The sequence below is a fragment of the Biomphalaria glabrata genome, chromosome 1, assembly GCF_947242115.1.
Source record: "Biomphalaria glabrata chromosome 1, xgBioGlab47.1, whole genome shotgun sequence".
NCBI lineage: Eukaryota > Metazoa > Mollusca > Gastropoda > Planorbidae > Biomphalaria > Biomphalaria glabrata.
In genome coordinates, this window is record NC_074711.1 from 44,799,950 (window position 1) to 44,812,188 (window position 12,239).

Genomic DNA, 12,239 nt, shown 5'->3' on the forward strand with positions numbered 1-12,239 from the left:
TACTAAAATCTGGTTTGTAACTACAACATTTTTTGTTCTTAGAAAAAAAAAAAAACTACTTCGCGCAACTTTGTCAGGAAGGGGGCAGGGCACAGTTTGAGAAACGCTGGCTTCAGACTTTGAACAACTCACAAAAAAAGGAGAACTCACATTATTACAAACTGAAAATAAAAATGATTGTTGATCTAGATGTAGCCAAAAATTGTCTTTTTATTGTCTAATTATTTTAGTGAACTCTTTTATAATAGTTTTACTCATCTACTGTTCACTGATTTATAATCTATAATCAGATTTTTTAATGGAAATAGATTTTTTTTAATTGAAAAAGCGATTATTCTTGTAGACGCCAATTGACATATTGTCCTAAACACAGCGCATTGTATCTTGGTGAATACATTTACAAGATTTAGTGCGAGTTGAAGTGTCTTGTAGACTTACAATAAACACACCAATAATTATAAGACAGATCAAGTCATGCAAAAGTAATAATTTCTATGTGAAAATGTTGGCTGGTTAAAATAATTTTTAAAAATTTAACATTTCCAGAAAATCATATTTGTTTTTTAATTTTTTGGTGCCCCGCTGAGGGTGGCGCCCAGGGCATCATGCCCCCTTTTCCCCCCTCACTATGCCCTTGCATGCACTAGTTACACAGAGAGGTAGTATCTGCTAGTTACACAGAGAGGTAGTATCCGCTAGTAACATAGAGAGGTAGTATCCACTAGTTACACAGAGGTAGTATCCGCTAGTTACATAGAGAGGTAGTATCCACTAGTTACACAGAGAGGTAGTATCCACTAGTTACATAGAGAGGTAGTATCCACTAGTTACACAGAGAGGTAGTATCCACTAGTTACACAGAGAGGTAGTATCCGCTAGTTACATAGAGAGGTAGTATCCACTAGTTACACAGAGGTAGTATCCACTAGTTACACAGAGAGGTAGTATCCACTAGTTACATAGAGAGGTAGTATCCCCTAGTTACACAGAGAGGTAGTATCCACTAGTTACACAGAGAGGTAGTATCCACTAGTTACATAGAGAGGTAGTATCCACTAGTTACACAGAGAGGTAGTATCCACTAGTTACATAGAGAGGTAGTATCCACTAGTTACACAGAGGTAGTATCCGCTAGTTACACAGAGAGGTAGTATCCACTAGTTACACAGAGAGGTAGTATCCGCTAGTTACACAGAGAGGTAGTATCCGCTAGTTACACAGAGAGGTAGTATCCGCTAGTTACACAGAGAGGTAGTATCCACTAGTTACACAGAGAGGTAGTATCCACTAGTTACACAGAGAGGTAGTATCCACTAGTTACACAGAGAGGTAGTATCCACTAGTTACACAGAGAGGTAGTATCCACTAGTTACATAGAGAGGTAGTATCCACTAGTTACACAGAGAGGTAGTATCCACTAGTTACACAGAGAGGTAATATCCACTAGTTACACAGAGAGGTAGTATCCGCTAGTTACACAGAGAGGTAGTATCCGCTAGTTACACAGAGAGGTAGTATCCACTAGTTACACAGAGAGGTAGTATCCACTAGTTACACAGAGAGGTAGTATCCACTAGTTACACAGAGAGGTAATATCCACTAGTTACACAGAGAGGTAGTATCCACTAGTTACACAGAGAGGTAGTATCCACTAGTTACATAGAGAGGTAGTATCCACTAGTTACACAGAGAGATAGTATCCGCTAGTTACACAGAGAGGTAGTATCCACTAGTTACACAGAGAGGTAGTATGGTCTAGAGAAATTGGCTTTTTAAATGGTATACCCCAAATGGATTTAAAATTTCAAAAATATGTGTATTGTTCCAAATACTTAACAGTTACCTGCTAAGATTGACAATATTTGTGACTATTTTCTTGGCTCTGTAATTTTTTTTAATGTGCTTAATTAATGAGAACCATTTAAAACATTTCATACAACTGATTCTCGCCTACCATGTTTTGGGAAGATTTTACTAAAAATATTTGTTAAAAAAAACAACAACAATAATATAACATTTTATAAAAATACAAACAGAATAGATTTAACATATCTCTATTAAAAAAACAAAAACTAGCAAATGAATTGAAACACTTTAAGAATGGATGATGGCTGTTTTTTAATGAATATACATTTTTAGATTACAAAATAACTAGTGTATTTCAATGTCTCCAAATATGTGGAGATAAAATAAAAAATAAAAATTGTGGCTGGATACATTCACCAGACATTTACTTTACAATTATGTTCATACAAACAATAGTTTTGTCTGAATTGGACAGGATCTGTATCTCTAGAACACATTATGTTTCATAGCAGTATCTTAAAACAGTCTTTTAAAATGAATTTCGTCTCCTGAAAGTTTTCTTTTCTTCCCAAGTTGAGATCAGCCATAATAATAAATCACTAAATTATTTCAGGTAGAGATTCAAAAAGTCACGTGTTACCAGCTAGCATACATCAGCAGTTGTTGATCACAGACAATGAATTAGCCAATTCATTGAAAATATTAAAAAAATATATGTCACATTTTCTTTGACTGTCTGGCAAACAAGCATGACAAGGGAGGCTATTTCTTGAATATAAAGTTAAATAAAACATACAGTATGATGTGTAACACAGATATTGTAAAAAAAAACAACATATAGTTATTCAATTATCAAGCTCTTACTTTAACTTTCAGAGGTCATGACAATATGAAAACACAAGCTTTTTACGATGTTAATTGCATTAGTTCATTTTATAATACATGGGGCAGCAGACTTTAATATCACAACTCTGGTGTATTATTATGAAACACAAAGTACAACAGATTTCAATGGCATCATACTGTACAATGTCTCCTTACAGATTTCTGAGTTCATCAATTTTAGCATTTGTTCTACTGGCAGGGAATGGGGTTGGGGCATTGGATGCCATATAAGGTGAGGGGTCAGGGATCAAGGTGGAGAAAGCAGCAAAATAATTAGCAGCAAAGGCGATGACATCATCTGGTTTTCGAAGAAGAAGGAACTGTAAAAAGTCTGCCAACAAAGCTCGCAGTTCTGGATGATGACACATATAGGTGGCATGGTCGCCTTTCAGTTCCTCCTGGAATATTAAACACAAAAGCTTTAACGAAGAATGCAGGAAAAAAAATGTTTCAAAAGTGAATTATTTTTTGAAACATTAGGTATGAAGTTCAACCGTCTGTGAGAACTCATAAGGCGAAACAAAAACTATTAGTTGATAGGAAGAATTATAATGAGAAAATTACAATGATTCTAATGTTAAAAAATATTTAGGGAAAAATTTAATCTTAAAAAAGAAAACTATAAAATATTATAAAATGAACTGGATAAAGATCAGGCAAAACTCAACAGCATCAGGAAAGTCATGCTCTTGGAAGCAACAACATATGACTGCATAGTGGCATGCAGCTTACTATAGTCTTCATGCCTGCATACATCTTAAAACTGACTCTATAGATAACTGCCAATTGATCTCAGATTGAGGACAATTTATTTGGACCCTCCAATGGTATTGAGAAGCAACCTCCCCCCCCCAAATATAACTGAGTAATGAGTAATTAATTTCTTTAAAAATCAATCGCTACAAATTTTTGTAAACCTAAATCTTAACACTGGGATGTGTGGCCGAGAGGTAAAGTAAGCTTTGGCTTGGCTAGGCTACCTATCAAGGGGGCTAGAGTTTTGACACTAGACTTAAGCAAAGTTGTGTTTACTGAGCGCCTGAAGGCAGCAAGGAAAACTTTTCCCAGATACCCCCACTGGTCCACAAATAAGATTGGACCATAGACTCTGAGCATGCTATAAGCATGAAAGTTGCCCTATATAAAAGCTATTTAAAAAATGATATTGTTGAAGAAGTAAAATAGATTATTAAAGAATGTTCATTGAAATGTACATGAACCTTTCTGTCCAAGAATCTTGAATGAAGCTGCAAGTCTTCCTCCCACTTGAGATCTTTCTTTTCAAAAACAGGTTTGGGGGTTTCTTCATCTAAACATAGCAACATTTTTCACATTCAATTAGTTCAATTAGAGAAAAAAAAGCCTATAGTTGAGAAAATATTATTACAAAAAAATAAATAAATCAATAAACAAAACAATGAAGTCTTTCTGAAGTGATTGTCTAAACAATAACATTGCCTAGTTTGCAAAACTACCTAATTAGAGTTTGAACTTGGGACTATGACACTCATCTAAGTAATATTTTATAATAGAAATGGTAATCATTTAAAACGTGATTAAATAAACTATTTTAAGTTGTCTTTTAAATTATATTTATTAACCATGAACTTGGATATAAAAAAAAAATAAAAATAAAATTGGAACAACCAATCTATGCCCCAGGCAGGTTCAGGAAAGAGAGGATGGTAAGGAGAGAAACACAATACAGAAATGACTTGGGTACCAGCTACAACAACACTAACCTCTTTCAATTTTTAAAGGAACTTTGGCCAGCTTCATAGTGACAGGAGACCCAACTTGTACTCTGTTAGTCAGGTGTCTGGAGAATCAAAGCAACTAGATTAAATCAATTCATGTAACTTTCAAATTAGTTACTTTCCAATTCTCTATTCTAATCAATAAAATATTTTGTAAATAATATCTGTTCTTTTTGTAATAAATAGATTGTATAAATTTCACATTGAAAATGTTACATTATACTATACCATAAATTTAAAAGTATGTTTTTATATTTTAAAGTTTAATGTAGTTAACAAAACAATAGTGTGTCATGTATTTCACCACATACAAAAAAAAAATTGGTATGCATTAAAAAGAAGAAAAATATAACAAATAGTTTGTTTTCTAAACAAAGTTTATCTACAACTAATCTCTGAATAATGGAAAAGTTACAGATTTATTAATTTTTTTATTGATTAATGTTTTGTTAGGTACAATAAATAATTGTTTAAAATTTCAACTCGATTCGAGAATGGGTGTGAGAGAAATAATGTGAACAATTATTTAACAGGACCAAACCCTAAATATTTAGTCATTTATTTGAATACTAAAGAATTGATTTCCCTAGCGGGTATAAAAAAAACAACATTACCAGTAATTAAATGACTAATTGTTTAATTTTTTTGTATTGATCCATGTATTGTCTTCACCAATAAAGAATTGTGCAAAGTTTCTGCTTGATCTGAGAATGGGTGTGGGAGAAATAACCTTTTCAAACTTTTTATTAGACAGACAGAAAGAGTGAGTTGTAAAAAAATATAAAAGGAAAAATTTTAACTCATACAGAGTGACTACTGATCGGATTTGAATTCAGTTATCTGGTTACATTAAAGTTAGCACTGAAATTCAATCAATAAAAACATTCATTACAATCAATGAAAAGTTGCAGCCAAACATACCCATCTTTCATGAAATAAGATTGCCAGGAAGTGGGCAAGTCAACAGAGGAACTGATAGTTCTCTCAATGCCAAACACCCTCAGCTCAACAGTTTCAACTGTTTGTGTTCGCTCATCCAATCGTTTCTGTCAGCACATCAAGTACATTCATCATGGTTATTAATGCATTCACATTTTAGAAACATTGTAATCTTAAATTAAATTTTAAAATTTAAACTCTATTAAAACTGGAGTTCTTCAACATCAAAAGTTTAACTTTATATGATTATAAGGCAGAAAAAAATGCTATCATAATTTAAAATATTTTTTCAGGAAAATAAAACTTACATAGATGGCTGGGCAAAGATTTGTTTCTGAGTCAAAAGAAATGAACTGGAGATCAGTTTCCATTCCTTTCTCTATCAAAAGCCGATGTAGTAGAAGGTTGGAGCCTAGGTTTAGACAAATGTTAAAACAAGAGTCTACAGTGTTGAAATTAAACATATTGAGATAGATAATTGGCTGGTTTATTTAAAGCTGTAATTATTCTATGCCAACTATAAAGGCTTGAACATTTGTTAATTATACATCTAAGATTTTAAAATGAAATTGGTGTCATCACTTCCTATGTTCAAATTCTGTTATTAATTTAAACAATTATTACCACACTAACTATAAACTATTACCTTCTGATATAAAGCCCCTCATCAGCTCAACGGGGATTGTTTTTGTTGTCCGTTGAACATCCTGCAATTTTTAACAAGTCTACATTTTCATTTCTTTGTAATGAAGATTCATTAAACATGGTGGGGCATAAAAATTTTCCCATTTTTTTAATGAATCCACCAAAAGAACCCAACTATTTAGAAATAAAATGCTTCTATTTCTATAGTTCATCCATCGTGGTTCGATGATGACCACTTTGTCATCCAGGGGGCTGAGGGTTTTGCACTGGGGTTTTATGCCTCCTCATGTGCTGGTGAGACCTATGTGAGCCCGGAATGTTTGGCTGCACACTGGGCAGGTTATTCCAGCTGGAGCTAGTGTCATTGGCCTTGCTTTTCTTCTCTGGCGTTTTTCTCTTTTCCTCAGCAACCTGTGCGCCTGAAGCGTTTTCTTTGACCACCTTGCGAGCTGGGACTGCATCAGGATTGTGTGGATGCTTTGCAGACCCACTATTTGAAAGACTTCAGTATCTGGTATTTTGTCTTGCCATTTGCCATTCAAACATATATTTCTATGAAGTATATAAAAAATACTTCTCCAGTCTGGTACAGATGCATCTCAACCAAGCGTAAAACTTTGCTATTACAGATAGGTTGTTTTCATTATATGATTCCCGAAAAAGAAGTAAAGAGAAGTAAATAATAATTAATAATTGAAATTAAAAAAAAATCCTTTTTTGAAAAAAAAAAATAATTTAAGAAATTAAGAGGAAGAACTCCACACTTACAGCTACAGATCTACAGATCTCAATAATGTACAAGTTATTTCCCTTAATTGATATCCAACAAAAAAATTAATTACCAATAATTAATAAGCTAATTGGTTAATTTTTTTTTTATGACTTAATGTTTTGTTAGGTACAATAAATAAATTGTTTAAGGTGTCAATTGGATCCAAGAGTGGATGTGGGAGAAATAACCTGTTCAATTATCTAAGAGGACATTACCCTACACATTAAGCTGTGAATACTGAAGGATTATTTAACCTTGTTGGTATCAAACAAAATATTTAATCACCAGTTATTAATTGACTAATTGATTATTTTTTTTAAATTGATTCTTGTTTTGTCTATGCCAATAAATAAGTGTGCAAACTTTCAATTGGATCGGAGTGTAGGTAAAATAAATATTTTACTTGAAAGTTTTAAAATACTCAATACTATTCTCAACACTGGTTGAAGAAACATAGGTATTAATTTGAGTGTTATTTATTCAAAATAGATTTTGAAATTATATTGTATTTACTTTATATTTTCAAGCGAAAAATCTTAGGTGAAATAATGAACAAGCTTTGGGTCTAATGAATACTTAATATGTAATGCCTTCATCGCCTATGTCTCCTTAAATAATGAACAAGCTTTGGGTCTAATGAATACTTAATATGTAATGCCTTCATCGCCTACCTCTCCTTGTGTTATGATTCTGTTGACTGTGTAATTTTCACTTTGTCTCATAAGGAATGTTTTGCGATCCAGTGGGCAATTTTCAAGCTGAAAAAGAAAGAAAAACTTTTTAAAATTATTTTTATATCTATTATTTTGCTATTTCAAGTTGACTGAAAATGACCAAGAAATGAAGATCAACCTAAAACAATTATGTAATTTTCTAAAATATTTTATAACTGTTCAAATCAAAACATTTTTACAAAAATAATAAAAAGAGAGAACAAAGCATGACCTTGACATATTCATGGTGCTGTTGTTCCAGCGTTTCTAAACATTTTGAAACATAACAGACAATGGATGTTCCACAAGGTACACCATCAATAGAGCCATGACTGTTGGCATGGATTAGAAAACATTCCAGACCTTTGTATCTAGTAGGCTCAACTGTTACAGTGAACTCTCCTAGTTCTTTTCCAGTGTCTGACACAGTCACCAGATTGTCATCAAACATAACATACTTGAAGTCTTCCTCTGGCACTAAATAAAAATAGAAAGTAGCAACTGAAATTCTTCATCAAGTGATACAAAAAAAAGATATCTTTGACTAGTCATAAAAATATGGACTAACTCAATTGCCACTAATGATAATCCAAAAAATCAAGTAACACAAAAAAAAATGTCCATAGAAAGATGTCCATAGAGAAACAAAGAAATACAAAAGAATATATTGAAGTTGTATGTGATGACATTGAACAAGGGAACTATTTCTTATAAAGTAAGTTTTTGTGCTCTGTGAATGAAGAATATACACATACTTGTAAGGAAAAAAATGTGTCAGTGACACAAAAAGTCTAACTCTATCACTAAACACAGCAACTGTGGGTTGATATGGAACATAAATATTATTAACATTAAGTTTATATAAAAGATAAATGTTGCTTTATACATTTACATAGGTCAAGAGTTGTCTAGATCAAGATTTAGCTGACCCAAAACTTAGCTGGTCCAAGTCTTGTCTAGATAAAAACATACCTCTAGCAAAAGTGACCTGTATCAAGACTTACCTAGTTCTTCTAAATAATGAAGAGCATCACTATTTGGTTTTGGTATTTCAAGTCTTTCTTGTTGAAGTAATTGTTCTGAAGTAATCTGACTAGATTGAGTGATTGAATACAAAGTTCAATATGGCACAAGGAATGAAATGAACAAAAAACTAACTGTACTGTAATCACTGACATCATTTGTTTCTCTTCCAGAAAATTTAACAAGCCAAATCTATCTACCCATGCTATGATCTCCCCCAATAAAAAGACCTGCATTAAATGCTGTCCAAACCCAACACAATTTTCTAGCACTCAAATTCTATGTCCATTTTTGGTCACTTTCATTCTACAAAAGAAGGGCCAGCATCCCATATTATAGAGTATGCACAAACACTTCTTAGGTCTTTAGCCTATCAGTTTCACCAATGTATATATTCTAATGAAGCTCTGTCCTTGAATTCTAAAAGCACTTAGCTATATGATACCCGTGACATGCTACTATTGAAATAGTTGGTATACATGTATATTACCTTGATTATTTTAAAATCCATCAATAAAATGGCCTGCATTACAAATGAGCTCCAGCCGATGTACACATATACTATAAAAAAAAATTAAAAAAAACATAGAATTTGAGGACTAGAAAGTTGTGTTGGTGGAGCATTGTAATGCTGGCCATTTTATTGATGTGTTTAAGAGTTTCCAGGAAAAATAAACATACTGTTGTACTCTCATTTATACCTCTGTGATGCTCATAGACATCTCGCTCTGTGAAAGGTGCACTGCTATGAACTAGACTAGAAAGGAATGCTGACATTAGACAAAATAATGATGCTCTGCCCAAGTCTGGGACTTATAAAGAGGCTGTGCTCAAGGCAGACCTTGTTCTATGTGTTTGTGATGCCCCCACGTGAATAAACATCTGCATATCATTGAGTCATCTCTCTTAAGTTATTACAATGGTGTTGAAGTGATATAGGCGACTCAATGAGAGGAGGTAGGATACGATCTAAATGGCATTTTTTAAGCTATTAAAGAGCTAAGTTAAGACAAGAGCTTTGGTAATGAGGCTTAAAACCTGTTGGTAGCAGGAAATGCTCATGGCTCATTTCAACAAGCCCTGATTGATGAAGAAGGAGATCCAGATTTGAAATTGAACCTGGGATTGTTGAAGTTGTTGGAAAGATTCAGGAATATATGGATGCATTCAATAAACAAATGAACATGATGATGAACATGATGGGGAACAAGATGAATGAAATTGTATTGCAAGTGGAAGGCCAAATAGACCAAATTGATAAAATGGTGTCGAAACCAAAAGGAGGAATAGACTCGTTGGTGAAGTACCGTCACAAAAAAAGCACTGCATATATGGTATTATACAAAAAGCAATTAAGACTACTTGAACGCTTTCACCAAAGATGCTTGCGCTCCATCATGGACATATGGTGGCAAGACCGCACTAAAAACAGTGATGTCCTTGTGAATGCCAGTATGAAGGAGGGACTTCTTATGCTGTGCAGGGCATGTATCCCGTATGGGGGATGAACGTATGCCAAAGGCAGTCTTTTTTGGTCAGCTAAAAGGTGGTCGACGTAACGGTGCCCCATGGAAGTGCTTTAAAGACCAGCTTAGATGCTAATTTGCCTTAACTGACATAGAAGAGAGCACCTGGTTGCATGCGGCCTCAGCTGGAGGTCACTCACAAAAGCCGCAGGATACACATTTGAGACCAAAAGAAAGTCTGCTGCTGAGGATAGATGCAGACGGCGAAAAGAAAATCTTAATCAACCACCGGCAGACAATGGTTATGCTTGTCCTGGAAGTGGCAAAATATGTAGGTCACAGCTGGGACTGCAAAACCATGGGAAATACTGCATTCCTCGTTAATCTTTGGACTCAAGACAAGCCTTATTATTATAATCTATGCTATAAAGTAGAAAGTATGTATGTATGTCTCGCATAGAAATCAAAACCGTTTCAACAATCTTGATAAAACTTGGCATAAGACCCTCAAAAACAAAAAGATGCCCAATTCCATGAAAGTATTAGTACTTCATGGATCTAGGCCATGTTTATCATGTTTAAATAGAATGGATCTCAATCTAGATCTAATTTTTAAAACTACACTTTGCAAAGATAGTTTTTTACTTTAACACATGAAAATACAAAATATAGTCTATTGATTTCATTATTTAATAAAATTAACCTTCAAATTTGTGTTTCAAAAGCATTTTTACATAAATTCGTTCCTTATATTTGCGAATTTAGATATCCTGATGTACATTCTTTCATTATACAAGACTGAAATGTTACACATCTCTCTATTCCTGGGTCTAAAACTCTAAAATGATAGAACTTCTCTTCGCAAAGATAGTTTTATACTTAAACACATGAGCATACTAATTATAGTCCATGCATTTCATATTTTAATCAAATTAACATTCAAATTTATTTTTCTAAAGTATTTTTCATACATTCGTTTGCTATAGCTGTGAAGCTTTGTTGACATACATTTTAATAGTGCGTATATCTAACAACACATGTGCAGAGTGAAGCCTCCATGCATGCGCAGAACGAACTCTATCCAAGCCAATATTTAACTCTAGATTAGTCTAGATCTAGCTCTAACTAAAGATCTAAATAAAGTCTCTATTCATTTCATATTTTAATCAAATATATGTAGGCCTACAAGCAAATGTTTTTATTTGAAAAAAATGAATTTAGGCCGATTAGCTATTTTGATAGCTCCATTCATACTATTTTTAAATGCACACATTTGCTTTACTCATATAACATTATAATTCCGTTTAATTGCTTACAAAACACTCTTAATGACTATGTAGACAGTGATACGCAAGTTAAGACCCGCTGGTAATATATGACTAGTTTATATATATACACTACATTTATCTCTTATTATCTCTTAGATATATATATAGAAATTATAGATCTTATCTTTTCTTATATAATACAGACGTTACTTCAAAAGGAAGATATTTACATCCTACCCATCATGTATTTATCATGCATATTAACCAATGACCTAAATTCTGCCAAGTCAATGGTTTTCCTGGCTAGCTCAGGCAACCCATTCCATGCTCTAATAGTAATAGAGCTAGGGAAGAAAGAGGTAAGAGCATTTGTACAAATTTTACAAGTCGGAGTAGTTCTAGCATATTCATATGATATAATTATGATATATAATATTATATAATAATATTATTTAGAATATTAGATATATTTCGTATTACTAGATCTAGATATCTAGATCTATTATTATTATTATTAGGGATTAGTTTCAATTAGTGCTAGATCTAGGTCTGGAGTCTAGATTATATAATCTAAATAATAATTAAAGTTATATAATAAGGTTATGTCTGTGTTATGTGGGTACTACTGTACACAGTACAGTCAGTTTGAGTCAGTGATGACTGAGACTGAGTCGTCTGAGTCAGTCACCACTCTCAAGTCTCAACTCTCATCTCAGACTCAGTGTTTGGTTTGTGTTACCTCCAAGCTGTAGACGCTACTTCTCCTGTCAAGCTCATTTTACAGCTTTCGTTCAAGTTCACTTTAGTATATCTAGATTCATATCATTATGAGAATAGAAATATTCCAGACAAAATAGGGGATCTAGATCTAGATCTAATTAAATCTAGATTATTATTGAATAGCTCTGAAGCTGCAGCGTAATAAAGTCTCTAATCACTAATCTCTATGGTTATCTCTAGTTCCG

The 12,239-nt window shown here is 33.2% G+C and overlaps 1 protein-coding gene across 1 annotated transcript; it reads right to left on the reverse strand.

Moving 5' to 3' along the window:
- Positions 1–2,099: 2,099 nt before the first annotated feature.
- On the reverse strand, positions 2,100–12,239 carry LOC106070013 (ciliogenesis-associated TTC17-interacting protein-like). Its single transcript, XM_013229817.2, has 10 exons — positions 12,014–12,239; positions 8,522–8,610; positions 7,750–7,994; positions 7,476–7,562; positions 6,034–6,094; positions 5,696–5,799; positions 5,370–5,494; positions 4,434–4,510; positions 3,912–4,000; positions 2,100–3,089 (listed from the first exon to the last, which is right to left on the reverse strand). The coding sequence occupies exons 1-10, from the start codon at positions 12,049–12,051 to the stop codon at positions 2,844–2,846; spliced, it is 1,161 nt and encodes a 386-aa protein (XP_013085271.2). The 5' UTR covers positions 12,052–12,239; the 3' UTR covers positions 2,100–2,843.